The sequence below is a fragment of the Neopelma chrysocephalum genome, unplaced genomic scaffold, assembly GCF_003984885.1.
Source record: "Neopelma chrysocephalum unplaced genomic scaffold, ASM398488v2 Primary Assembly neopelma1_97065, whole genome shotgun sequence".
In the NCBI taxonomy this organism is placed as follows: domain Eukaryota; kingdom Metazoa; phylum Chordata; class Aves; order Passeriformes; family Pipridae; genus Neopelma; species Neopelma chrysocephalum.
The window spans coordinates 2,933,151-2,945,417 of NW_020925707.1; the positions used below are offsets into that span (position 1 = coordinate 2,933,151).

The 12,267-nt window shown below is 39.7% G+C and overlaps 1 protein-coding gene across 10 annotated transcripts in view; it reads left to right on the plus strand.

Moving 5' to 3' along the window:
* Positions 1-8,331, plus strand: part of PAM (peptidylglycine alpha-amidating monooxygenase) — a 128,727-nt gene extending 120,396 nt beyond the window's left edge. For 3 of the 10 annotated variants that reach the window (XM_027671227.1, XM_027671236.1, XM_027671232.1), the window contains 6 exons: positions 973-1,091; positions 2,062-2,161; positions 3,340-3,393; positions 5,690-5,902; positions 6,947-7,003; positions 7,521-8,331. In XM_027671227.1, coding sequence (XP_027527028.1) covers positions 973-1,091; positions 2,062-2,161; positions 3,340-3,393; positions 5,690-5,902; positions 6,947-7,003; positions 7,521-7,696 — 719 coding nt within the window. In that variant the 3' untranslated portion in view covers positions 7,697-8,331. The remainder of the gene's footprint in view (positions 1-972; positions 1,092-2,061; positions 2,162-3,339; positions 3,394-5,689; positions 5,903-6,946; positions 7,004-7,520) is intronic. The other 7 variants (XM_027671228.1, XM_027671233.1, XM_027671231.1 and 4 more) reach the window with 5 other exon arrangements.
* The last annotated feature ends 3,936 nt before the right edge of the window (positions 8,332-12,267 follow it).

Sequence of the window (12,267 nt, forward strand, 5' to 3'; positions counted from 1 at the left end):
CCTGTGATAACTCACATTCATTAATAACCTCTGATGCACTACCTTTTTTTCTGAAAACCCAAGTATGACTGCAGAATCTGCTTTACCTCTCTGCTTTTTCTCCCTGTTCAGAGCTGAGGCACAATCCTTAGAGAAGCTGTACGAGCTTGTTTCTGACAGGCCACACTTGCCCATGTCTTACTCTTCTTTATGGATTCTACCATCTTACTGGGGATAGAAGCCAGAATTGTTAACATGTGTTAACAGGCACCCTTTTGAGCCCTTCTTGTAGGTGAGCATTAATTCAGCATTCTGTTAGTCTTCTGGAGGAGTGGCTGTTTGCAGTGCTGGGTTACTTAACTTGGCCTAAAGTCTGTGATTTCTCATTTGGCTTCCTTCTGAATTTGAGTGAATGCCATCTAAACCTGGTGAATTATTAACCTCCAACTTGTCTAACACCTTTTGCATATATCCTTCCAGTTGAGCTGGCTCCTCTGACGTCTTTGCTAGGAAAAAAATGAGTGTCATAATCTTCCCAACATATTAAACAGAAAAAAATCTGCCGAAACCAGCTTCTTTGCCACAGGCCCCTAATCCCCGAGTCCCCCTTTCACACCTTTTCCTCTTGTGGTCCCACTGATTCCCAAGCTGACTTTCTGCTTTTGATGCATTGAAAGAACTTTCGCCTGTCAGATCAACCATCCTTAGCAAAGTATTCTTCAAATTATTTTTTAACACTTTCACATTCCTTGTACATTTAACCAATCTGTAAAATTTTACTGTGCTTATTCTTCTCATTTGGACTAAATGTACATCTCTTAAATGCCAAACTTTCAAGTGTTATACCTCACTTGTCTTTCCTCTGGCAGTTTAGTTTCCTGTTGAGTTACTTTTCTATCTCTTAGAGAGACTTTTTTTCATCTAAACTATTACAGTTCATCTTCACTGCAGTTCGCTGCGTATGAGTTCTAAGGCAAGTGTATGTTGTTGCAGGTGGTCTCCTCTTCGCAGTTAATGGAATTCCTTATCCTGGAGAGGCAGAACGAGTGCAAGGATTTGTGATGAACTTCTCTACTGGAGAAATAATTGATTTTTTCATTCCACTTAGAAAGGTAGAGTATTACACAGAGTGCCTGTTGCATATAGTTATATATATGAGAACATTGGTAACATCCTACTTTTCCAACTTTCATAAGACTACTGCAGGGAATAAGGTGTTTTATAATATAAGGTATTCAAATGGAATTCTTTATAATGCTAATTTAATAAAGACTGTAGAGTTTTGGGTCGTAGTTTCTACATGTGGTATACATTTGGAAGTTATATACCCTCAAGATGATTCCTACAGATAATGCCTTCAGTCAGGATAAGCCTACTTAATTGCTGCCAGACATTCTTAAAAGCTAATTTAAGAGAATAATGAAGGAATTGAAATACACATATATTTAGATACTAGTAATTTGTCAAAAAATAGAGCATATTCCTAAGCAGTGTTAATATGCAACCAAATGGTTACATCCCTTTTTTACAGAATACTAGTGTGGAAGTTAAGGCTAAATATCCTTCATACGATATTGTACATAAAAATTATGGGTTTTTTAATCCCATTTTCATATATGCTCTTAGACTAAAGAATGAATGTTAATATTCCCACTTGTGGGTAACACATACACTCTTTACTTGCAGTCCAGTTTTAAATTATATTACTGAGAGTTATTTTTTCTGAGTATGTAGCAAATAGCTGTGTTGCATATAAACTCCAACAAAAACTAAATATGTGGGCTTCAAGATTATTTTTGAAAATGTGTATGTCACAGGATAAAATTGAGTGCAATATTATGAATGGAAATATTACTAAAATAGAAATTCTTTTAGCATTAGTACATCAAATAATCTCCATGTCTTTATCCCTGGAGAAGGCAAACATTCAATAGGAATGGAATCCCTCTCCTTTCACATATGTTAGGCCTCCATTTTCCAGTCCAAGGAAGGATGAATATGACCAGTCTCAAGTTCAGGGTTAAGGAGGCCTCATGAGCATGTAGACACTTATGGGTGACCTGTGACTGCTTGTCTTCACAGAGCTTTGAGATGCCACATGATATTGTTGCTTCGGATGACAGAACAGTATTCGTTGGAGATGTTCATGCCAGAGCCGTGTGGAAGTTTGCATCCACAGAAAGTATGTTCTTTTTGTTCTTAATGTCACAGCTTCACATTTTGTATCTTCGGGTGAGTACCACTTACCTGGTGTCACTGGCCAAGAACCTAGTGGCTTAGTGACAGTGATTTAGTTACACTGCAAGCTCTTCCAGCAGAAGTTGTGTGCTGCTGCTCAGTTTTCATTAGAAGACCATCCTTCAGCATTGCTGAATGTACTGACATATAGAAAACTCCCAGGGGATGAAGTGAAGACACAAGTCAACTTAAAGTTTATATTCATTTCATTGGGAGTACTTATCATTAGAAAATTATTCTAGTATAATTTGAAGTCCTGTTTCCACACAGAGAAAACATTTACCAGTGTTAATGTAGTAACCCCTAAGGCAAGCAGCCTGACTTCAGGGAGAGGGTCCTGATTAGTCAGACATTAATTTAGTAGAATTCAGAGAGGGGTTATATGTTTTACAGGAATAAAAATATAATCCACTGCTACATTACGTGGGATAAAAAATGTATGAGAGAGATAAAGCCTTAGGCTTCAGGATGTTAGTCATCCAGTATGAGTCTGCTGCTATAAATGACTAAGCTAGTTATTCCATATTTGTCTGTTTATAATTCATAGAGTTTCCTTTGGTGTATGTGGTATCAACAGCACTTAATAACAGGAGACTGGACCAGATAAATTGTAATTCTCATTGGATGTGGTTTTTTCCACATCTAGTAAACTGAACAAGAACACTCCTAGGCTTTTATTCAGAGAAACATGAGAATAAAAAAATCATGGACGTATTACAGGTTAGACGAGAGAAGTCCTTGAATATAATTTTCTTTTTAGTTTTTGCTGCAGTATAAAACTGCAGTAGCTAAGAAACCTGAATTCAACCAGCCTTTAATCCATTATGATTTTGATTATAATGAACGGTTTTATTTTTGTGGAAATCCCTGAACCTTTAGACAGACCCATAAAATATCTCTGTGGCATATGAGTTGATTATTGCAAGCACCTTTCATGAATCAAGGTCTTTCTTCTTTTCCCATGGCTTGTGAGCTAGTGAATGGTTTATATTGACTCTCCTTGGTGCTGATGGGATTGTTTACTGTAGGATTGTGCTGTACCTTTGAGAAAGCTAGCAGAAAAATGTCACTGACTGTCCTTCTGAAATGTCAGTTGTCCTGAAGAATGATTTTGTTTTACAGAAGTGGAACATCGGTCAGTTAAAAAGGCTGGTATTGAGGGACAGGAAATAAAAGGTTAGTCTGATTCATAATGAAAATGAAGGAATGAGTGTGTTCACAGAGACTAGGGCTGCCTCTGCCAAGTTGGAGGGAAAAAATGCTAACTGTTTGACTGTTTCGTTTTCATGAGTTGGCATAGGAGGGTCTGGAAAGCAGCTTGTAACTGTTACCTGGTAGCTGCCATTGTACAGCCAATCTAAACATTTTGTTTTCGGTGATGACAAGTGCTTCACAGATACTAAGATAAAAATTTAACTGGTGGATTAATTCCATACCACCATCTGGTATGGTCCAGATTGGTATCTATGGTAACTCCCTTAGATGCAGAAATAGCTCTGAAATATAACCGTGATAGTTACTCCCCATCACCCTCCCCCCTGCTCCACAACCCTCAGCCCCCAAGAAAGGGTTATTTGAAATGACAATTAGTTTATCTTTTTGTATAGTCTTTCAGTACATAGCCTTGCCAGTCACACCATATGTCAAGAAATACCATTTTTTCTATTTAGATTTGTTACCATAGATTTACTATTCTTTTTTTTTTAATTTATCTCCATGAAAACTGAGGAAAAAAGAAACAAAGAAGAAAAATGAAAAGAAAACCATGCAGAAACTATATAAGGAGATAAAGAAATACAAAAGTAAAATAGCAATTCATGTAGATGAAAAGTAATTTCAGCCATTTGTATTCTGTTACATAGGTCTTTTATGTTGAAAAGGAAAAGTTCATTTGCCTTTCAGAAACCAGTACCAGGCTATGGTACTATTTATAAAAGCTTTTATAAAATGTTCATATGTTCTTAACTGGTTTTCTTTGGTTAAATTCAGAGCTTGTGGAGTTTGCTTTAGCCATGTATATGCGGACAGAGGAAGGTACCAAAAGATCCCAATTGCCAATTGAAAGCATATAGAATAAAGTAGAATCAGGAAGGCTAACATTATGAAACAATGAAATCTTTACTGCCAAAACTGTTAATCTTTTATTTTATCTCTGTTGGTACATGAGCCCACCTGAAGCACTCAAGAGGGAAGTGCTGGCATTACAGCACGCTGTATATGCAGGGATATATTAATGCTTTTTTGGCCTTCTTTAGCTGACCCTCCTAATGTCACAGATTAAAAATATAATATTATCACAAGGGTGAGAAAAAGGTTTGAAGTAACCATCTCTAAAACTGATTAAAGTAGGTATACTGAAATTAACATCTTTCAGCTTCACTGGAAGAAAAGAGCCAATGGACTTTGTGGCAGCCTCTGCTTAATAAATGGGCAGGAATGACCTGCACTCTCACAGCATCCTGGTTGACAGACTGTCACTAATGCTTGTACTGCTGTGACATGGGGGAAAATATGTAGAGAATCATAGATTTGCCCAAGATGGTGGAGGAGAATTTTCCTTGGCTATAACTACTACTTGAATAGACAGTGTGTTTCCACTGTATTATTGTTATCCTGGTACTCGTAATAACAGTGATATTGTTATAGTTGTATTGATATTGTGTGTAAATTGAAGCTTTTGCTATTCTTTCATAATAGAACTTCATTTTAATTTTGATACAGAATCAAAACAGATTTGATTCAGAGTGTGTTTGTGATGCAGCTGCTTGTTAAGACATGCTGTTCAGTCCCACATCAAAATATATAGCTGGGCAGTTTTACTCACTAAAAGTTATCACAAAGCATGTGATACACACATAAAACAGCATAAAGGTTTTTTCTGAAATAGTTTTTCTCCTTGTAGGTGGAGAGTTAACAAATTAGTCAGGAATGACTGGATGCAGTGTTCAAGAGCTCTCTAGATTTACAGAACCAAAGTTCTTTCATGGGATGTAACACTGGTGAAAATTTAACCCTTTGTCAGTTTTATTAAAAAGAACTTTAAACTTTTTCGTTCTGTATATGATAATACAGTATATACTGGCTTTCCATATTTTTTGTGGAAGTGTTATTATCAAAAGGAGATATTTAATTGATACTACACCACACACCTATTTGCAAAAGTTGATCTTTGGGGGAATTTCTTGTATTTTAAATGATGAATGCTTGTTAAGACAAAACTGTCTCTGACACCTCTCCTTTCCCCACTTGAGAAGAGGGGAGGGAATCTTTGCTAGTGAGAGGCATCATTCAGACTCTCCCTGCCTTATATTTGGGATAACAAGAGCAAGAGCCAAAAATGTCTCTGTAAGGGTTTGTCTTTGTTTCCTTGTTACTCGGCACTTACTCAACTAGCTTGATCTTTCCTGTAATGCCTTATTCTGTGTTGCTTGATGCATATGGGTTACATACAGAAATTGTTTTCTTTTTAAAGAATCAGAAACAGTTGTAGAAGCGAGATTGAAAACCAAGCCAGAATCAACAGACTCTCTAAAGGATGCGGATAAAAAACCCTTGGTCCAACAGGCCAGCAGTGCTGGAGTTTCCTTTGTCCTTATTACAACTCTTCTAATTATCCCTGTTGTTGTCCTGCTGGCAATTTTAATATTTATTCGGTGGAGGAAGACAACTGTCTATGGAGGTAACTGTGAGTAACTGTTTTAGAGAATAGGCTTTTATTATTCCAGTTCAAAACATTAGCTGAACACTGAGGGATGACGGTGTGAAGAGAGAATCTTACTGTCCCTTTGCACTCCTAAACAGCTGCAGTGGGATTGCACGTGAACTAAGAATCACGTGCACACAGCACCTGCATCCCCCTGTGCCTTTAATTGCGCATCTCAAGCCACCACCTCTTCAGAACATATATCAAAAACCATAATTGATGTCAAGCCAAAAATTTTTATCTCAGAAACACCTGAGAGCATGTATTCCTGTTATATTGTCTAGAATACATAAATATTAATACCTGAGCATAGTTTGATTTTCTAGTGTGGGATCTTGAAATTGCTGAGAACAAAAGACTCCGTGGATATTACAGAGGTATAAGCAAAACGCAAACAGATAACATTTACAAGAGATTTTATATTATTGTTCACTACTACCTAGTGCACTTTTTGAGTCAGACATGTTTCCATAGTGCACCTTCATCCATTGCTCCCACAGCTTTAATTGGTACTTATAAACTGTGTAAATTTGTTCTTAATTCATACTGTAAAATAACATTATTTTTCATAAATTGGTAAATCACAATAGAAGTTTTATCACTACACTTCTTATTTTGTATCACAAAATTGTTTTATCAAGACAGTCTCATCCAGAGAAGAAAATGTATATGGAAGAGACAACACAGTTCTGCCACTGGTCAGGAACCTACTATGACAGAGTAGACAATTCAGCAATAATTCAGCAATCTAACAAGGCTGTGCAACTGAATTTCATGTATTTTATTTGAAAATTTCAGCGTGCAGCTTCCTGACTCTTTGTATTCAAAGACGTTTAGCATATCAGTTGTGCTAAATAGCATATCAAATATGCTAAAACTCTAGACTACTGCAATACTGCCACTACTGGCTTCTCAGAGTTGCTGATTGATTTGTTGGAATGTCTGTGCTTCGTATCAGAAAATAATTATTTAATCATAGTATATTGGGGAGTTTAGCTTATTTTTGAAATTTACCTTATTTTTCAGCTGGTGGGGAACACAAACTTGATTCAGGTTCAGGCAGAATTTTAGGCAGACTCAGAGGTAAGTCTTGTCACTGAAGATCTTTTAAAATGCAGTAACTGGAGGCTATTTTCTGTATTCATGTTGAATAACAGATTTGATGGAACTTTCTCAGAGGAAGGATTGTGGGCAAAGGTCAGGTGTGTTTTGGAAATGTCTTTTACAACACCTTTAATCTGTTATTATCTGCCCACCAAAGAAGATGAGTCACTAGCAGTGAGAAAGAGGTGGCTATAATGAGTAGTCGTGGATCCGGTGAATGAAATTAAGCATTTTGAGACTATGGGCAAACAAGTAGGAACACCTGTAGTCTCTGTAAAGACTTAATGAAACAATGGATGCTGAAAAAAATAGTTTGAAACTTCTACTTCAAATATGAATTTCCTTCTTCTGTCGTGATATCTATACTTAGTTTTTGTGGATCACGTGCTGATCTTTAAAAACAGTTTCTGGAAGGCCACCACTATACTGTTAAATTAGTAGATAGATTTTGATTCCCCTCCTACAAACCTTGCAATAAAGCCTTTCCTTTCCACAGGGAAAGGTGGTGGTGGCATTAACCTTGGGAACTTCTTTGCAAGTCACAAAGGCTACAGCCGAAAAGGGTTTGACCGACTGAGCACGGAGGGGAGTGATCAAGAGAAAGATGAAGATGATGGCACAGATTCTGAGGAAGAGTGTTCAGCATCTCCACCCCCACCTTCATCATCCTGAAACCAGCCTTTGAGTTCTCCATTATACAATCAACCCAAAATGTCAGATTCCTTTTCCCTTAAGCACGTTTAAGATTTTGTGTATTTAATTGTAAACTGTCCTAGTCTCTGTGGGGCTGTACACTGGTTCCTTTAAGTTTTGTTTGGTTTTGGTTATGTTTTTTAAGTGGAGGAGTGTATGGAAGTTCCATATCAGTGCCGTTGGTTTTTATGTGAACATCTTAATAAAGCAAAGTCTTCTAATTGCAGGACTGATTTAAAGCAGTAGTATTTTATCATCAAATATGGGGATCTTGTAAATAAGTCTTACTATCTGCTTCATCAAAATAGTTTTCCCGTAATTATTCAGTTGCCGATTTCTGTTTTGTGCCTTTCCTCTTCAATGTCCTTAACCTTTGCAGTACAGAGAAAATACAGTGCCACAAGAAAATGAAGCTGCTAAGTCTTCTTCTATTTTTTTAAAATCACTAACATTATATTGCATTGAAGGAAAGAAAAAAAGTCTCTATTTAATTTTTTTCTTTTTCCTAACTTGATGTGTTTCTGGAATGTCTTATTTTTAGATTGTATCACTGTCAGAACACTATTTTCAGAAGCTGAATGTAATTTGTGTAATAAAGTATTCGCAGAGCATTAGATGTCAGAGTGTATTTTGGAATTTTTGCTTACCTTTTTTTTTGTATCCAACTTTTGTAAAAGTTACACAGGCCACTTAATAGAGTAAAAATTTTAATGTGTTCTACCAGCAGAGAAAAAAAATGCTATTTTGTATGGAATCTGAAGAAATATTTTGCTATGTCACAAGGGGATTTTTTTGTTTTGTTTTTTGGGTTTTTCTTCTTAAGACTAATAATCAACATACATGTACAAAGTCAAGCTTAAAAATTTAAAGAGGAATTTTACTTGTGTAATAAAACTGCAGGGTATTTGCTTAATAAAACATGGTCACAGCTAAGAGGAAACCTGTGTCTCAAATTAAATATGCAAATTAGCCAGGGTAGGCATCTAATAATACCTGATTGGAAGTACTGGTTTTCTTTTTTCTCCTCACTTCCTTTTTCATTCATACAACAGGAGCCCTCAGCCCTGTAATGAGCTCTCTCCTTGAAGAGAGAGAAGAGAGACTTATGGAAGTCCTGCTACATAATTACCCTGTCTGTATGAGTCATCTGGAGCGTGAATCATTGTGTACGTCACCATGACTAATCAGTCTAGTTTGAGGATCAGAGCATAATTAATGTCCTTTTAAACCTCTATTATGGGCAGACTGTACACAGCTGTAATTGCCACAGGGTTTTATGAAACAGTTTTCATTACCGTCATTGCTGTAATAGGCTATTGCTGGTGCTGGGATTGAAAAATAGGCGTTAGGTTCCTTGTGGTGGTGGTTTTGGGGAAATAAAGGTAATGATAGTGTAGCAAAAGGTAAGATTTCTTCCCCCAGCAAGATTCTATAAATCTCCTTTTTCTGGAACAAAAAACTTAAAATCTTTGACAAGCTGGTTTCTTTTCAAGCAAAATCTCCAGGATAGCCTTCTGAAATGCTGGAGTACAGGCTCAGCTTCATCTGAAATGTATTTAGTGCATACTCTTAAACTGCTTTCTCTCTTACTGATTTCTGTTTTCCTAATGTTGCAAGGAAAACAGCCTGTTTCTTTTTCACTTTTGAAAGTAATGCAGTGTTATTTTTAGCTGTGGCCTTGATCCTCTTGTATGTTAATAAAAACAGAAGGTAGTTGGGAAGCTGTCTGCAAAGATAGCAAGTCACTAGTTTACAGAAAGTTCAGTGATGGCAATTAAGAAAGCTGTGGTGGCACTGCTGTAATAGGTGGTGGATATGGCATCAATTCTAAAAGATCACAGGCTTTTCTCAAAAGCAATCAGTAAGGGTGTATTTTTCTAACATTTGAGTAGCTCACATGTCCATCTCATGTTGAGTGTTCTCTACTTTCACAGTATTATTATTTGATCCATATTTTAAAAAATGCTTTGTTGAGAGGGAAACAGACAAACACAGTTTAATTGCAAGTACAAGCTAAAACAGATTAATTGAGAGTTAGCCATAATCTCAGCTCTCTGGAATTCTGAGAGTGGTGTCAACTGTATTCCTGGGCTGCCTGAAGTGAAGCAGATCAAGGGAGGTGATTCTGTCCCTCTGGTCTGGTGAGATCCCACTTAGATCATCCACTTGCTGCATCCAGCTCTGGGGTCCCTAACATATGAAGGATGTGGACCTGTTGGAACGAGTCCAGGGGAGGCCAAAAAGATGATCAGAGGCTGAAGCACCTCTCCTGTGAAGGCAGGCTGAGAGAGCTGGAGTTGTTCAGTCTGGCAAAGAGAAGGTTCCCCAAAGATCTCATTTTGGCCTTTCAGTACTTAAAGTGGGCTTATAAGAAAGACACAGACTTTTTACCAAGACCTGTAATGATAGGACAAGGGCAATGGTTTTAAACTCAAAGAGGGAGATTTAGATTGGATATTAGGGGGAAATTCTTTACCGTGAAGGTGGTGAGGCACTCGCACAGGTTGCCCAGAGCAGTTGTGGATGCTCCATTCCTGGAAGTGTTCAAAGCCAGGCTGGGTGAGGTGCTGAGCAACCTAGTCTAGTGGACGGTGTCTCTGCCCATGTCAGGGGCACAGGATTAGGTGATCTTTAAGGTCCCTTCCAACCCAAGCCATTCTGTGATTTTTAATAACTGCACTGACAGGCAACCAACTACTTTCCAGCAGTAATCAAACTTCAGTACCTCAAGTTACGTGCTCTAATTTCATGTGGGTACAATGGCAGGAAATCTGAACCTGCTTGAAGGCACTGAATGTTCTTTCTTTTATTAAAGCTGCATCTTAAGAAAGGTCTCCCCCCTGCTCCCCGGGTGGCGTGGTGGGACCCGGGCTCTGCTGGGGGTCCCCCTCCCGCGCGCGCGCGGTTTTGTCCACAGCCGCAGCGTGAGAGGGGATAGAGATTGGCAGCCCTGCCGGCAGTTGCTACGCGCCTGTGGAAAAGGAGAGGGCAGCTTCGGAGCACACAGAGGTTTGCCGTTCCAGGTTTGGGGAGGAAGGGGGAGGGAGGGTACAGGGGAAAGGGAGGGGGAACAGAGGGGAGGGGTATCGAGAGGGCCGTGGGGGTCCTCTGACTGGCAGGAGGGAGAGCGGGGCAATCCTGTACGAAGTGTCACAGGTGAGCAGCGCACCTGAAGATAAGTGGTAACACAGTGGAGGAAGGATATGGTCAGGATGGGTAGTGGGGTTCCTTTAGAGTGATGGGGGTCCCAGCCAGGCTGGGGCCTTGAAAGGCACTCCAGCCTTGAATGGGTATGGGGGCCAGAACGGTTGGTCGGTTTGTTTGTCTTTTTGTTTTTGGCTCACCTGCAGCTACTGCCCAGGTTTGGCATGTTCTGGATATATTTGCTTTGCTCTGTTATGTCCTGAAAGGGTGGGCAGGACAAAGGGTTGTTCCTGGGTATCTCCTTATGATTGTATATAAGTAGGTGATAGTAAAGTAGGAAATGAAAGACTTGCCCAAATCATTCTAGCAGGAACGTAGCCTGTGTGCCCCTATGTGGTTGTGAGCTATGCTGGCAATGGTAGATGCCTTCGGTAGGGTCATCCATGCCAGACAGGTCAAAACCATAGGACCAGATACACTACATTCTTGGGCAGGATGAGCCTGCTAGACTTCTGGCAGTCATCCTAGGAGGACAACTCTAATCCCAAACCCGGGCAGATGGAGCTCGCTTAGCCCTGGAAGGCCATCCTCTAAGAGAAGGTCACTCTAATCAAACATATGTCCTGAGGACCTCGCTGCCACTGTCCAAGCTCGCTCGGCCCTGGCAGATGAACCTCAGGATTAAAGGGTGGGTTCAGTTCTGCGCATACTGCATCTCACCTAAAAATCCATTGCGCAGGCTTGAAGGCTTTACCCACATGCAAAAAGCCCTGTAGCGACGGGCGAGGGTCGAAACGGCAGGTGAAAGGTGCACTGGAAGCCGCAGACCCAACCCTGCATGCAGGCGGTTCAGGATATTGGTCATTTGAGACTGACCGGAGATGACAGTCTCTTGGGGCAGCACCCTGAACGACCAAGCAGCCTTTTCAAAGGACCGCACTGCTTGCTCCACTCAGAGGGGGGCCTAGAAAAGGTGGCCTAAACAAAGCTCATCTCCACCGACCACCTGGTTGGTTAACCGCAGACCAACAGGCATCTTCTTCCAATGCGGTCGCACAAAGAGCAAAAGACAAAGGCATCCACCTGCCTCCAAAGGTGTACCTAAATTAACTCTAGCATGCTGGAACATCAGAACCATGCTCGATTCTGCAGATAGAGGAAGTCCTGAGCGACGTTCTGCCCTAATTGCCCATGAACTGGCTCGTCTCAACATTGACATTGCTGCTCTCAGTGAAGTCCACCTTCACAAGGAAGGCAGCCTCAGAGAACATGGTGCCGGTTACACACTCTTTTGGTCAGGTAAGCCCAGAACCAAAAAACATCTCTCAGGTGTCGGCTTCATGATCAAAAACTCTATTCTTCCCAAACTCGAAAATCTGCCGACAGGTCACTCTGACCGCATTATC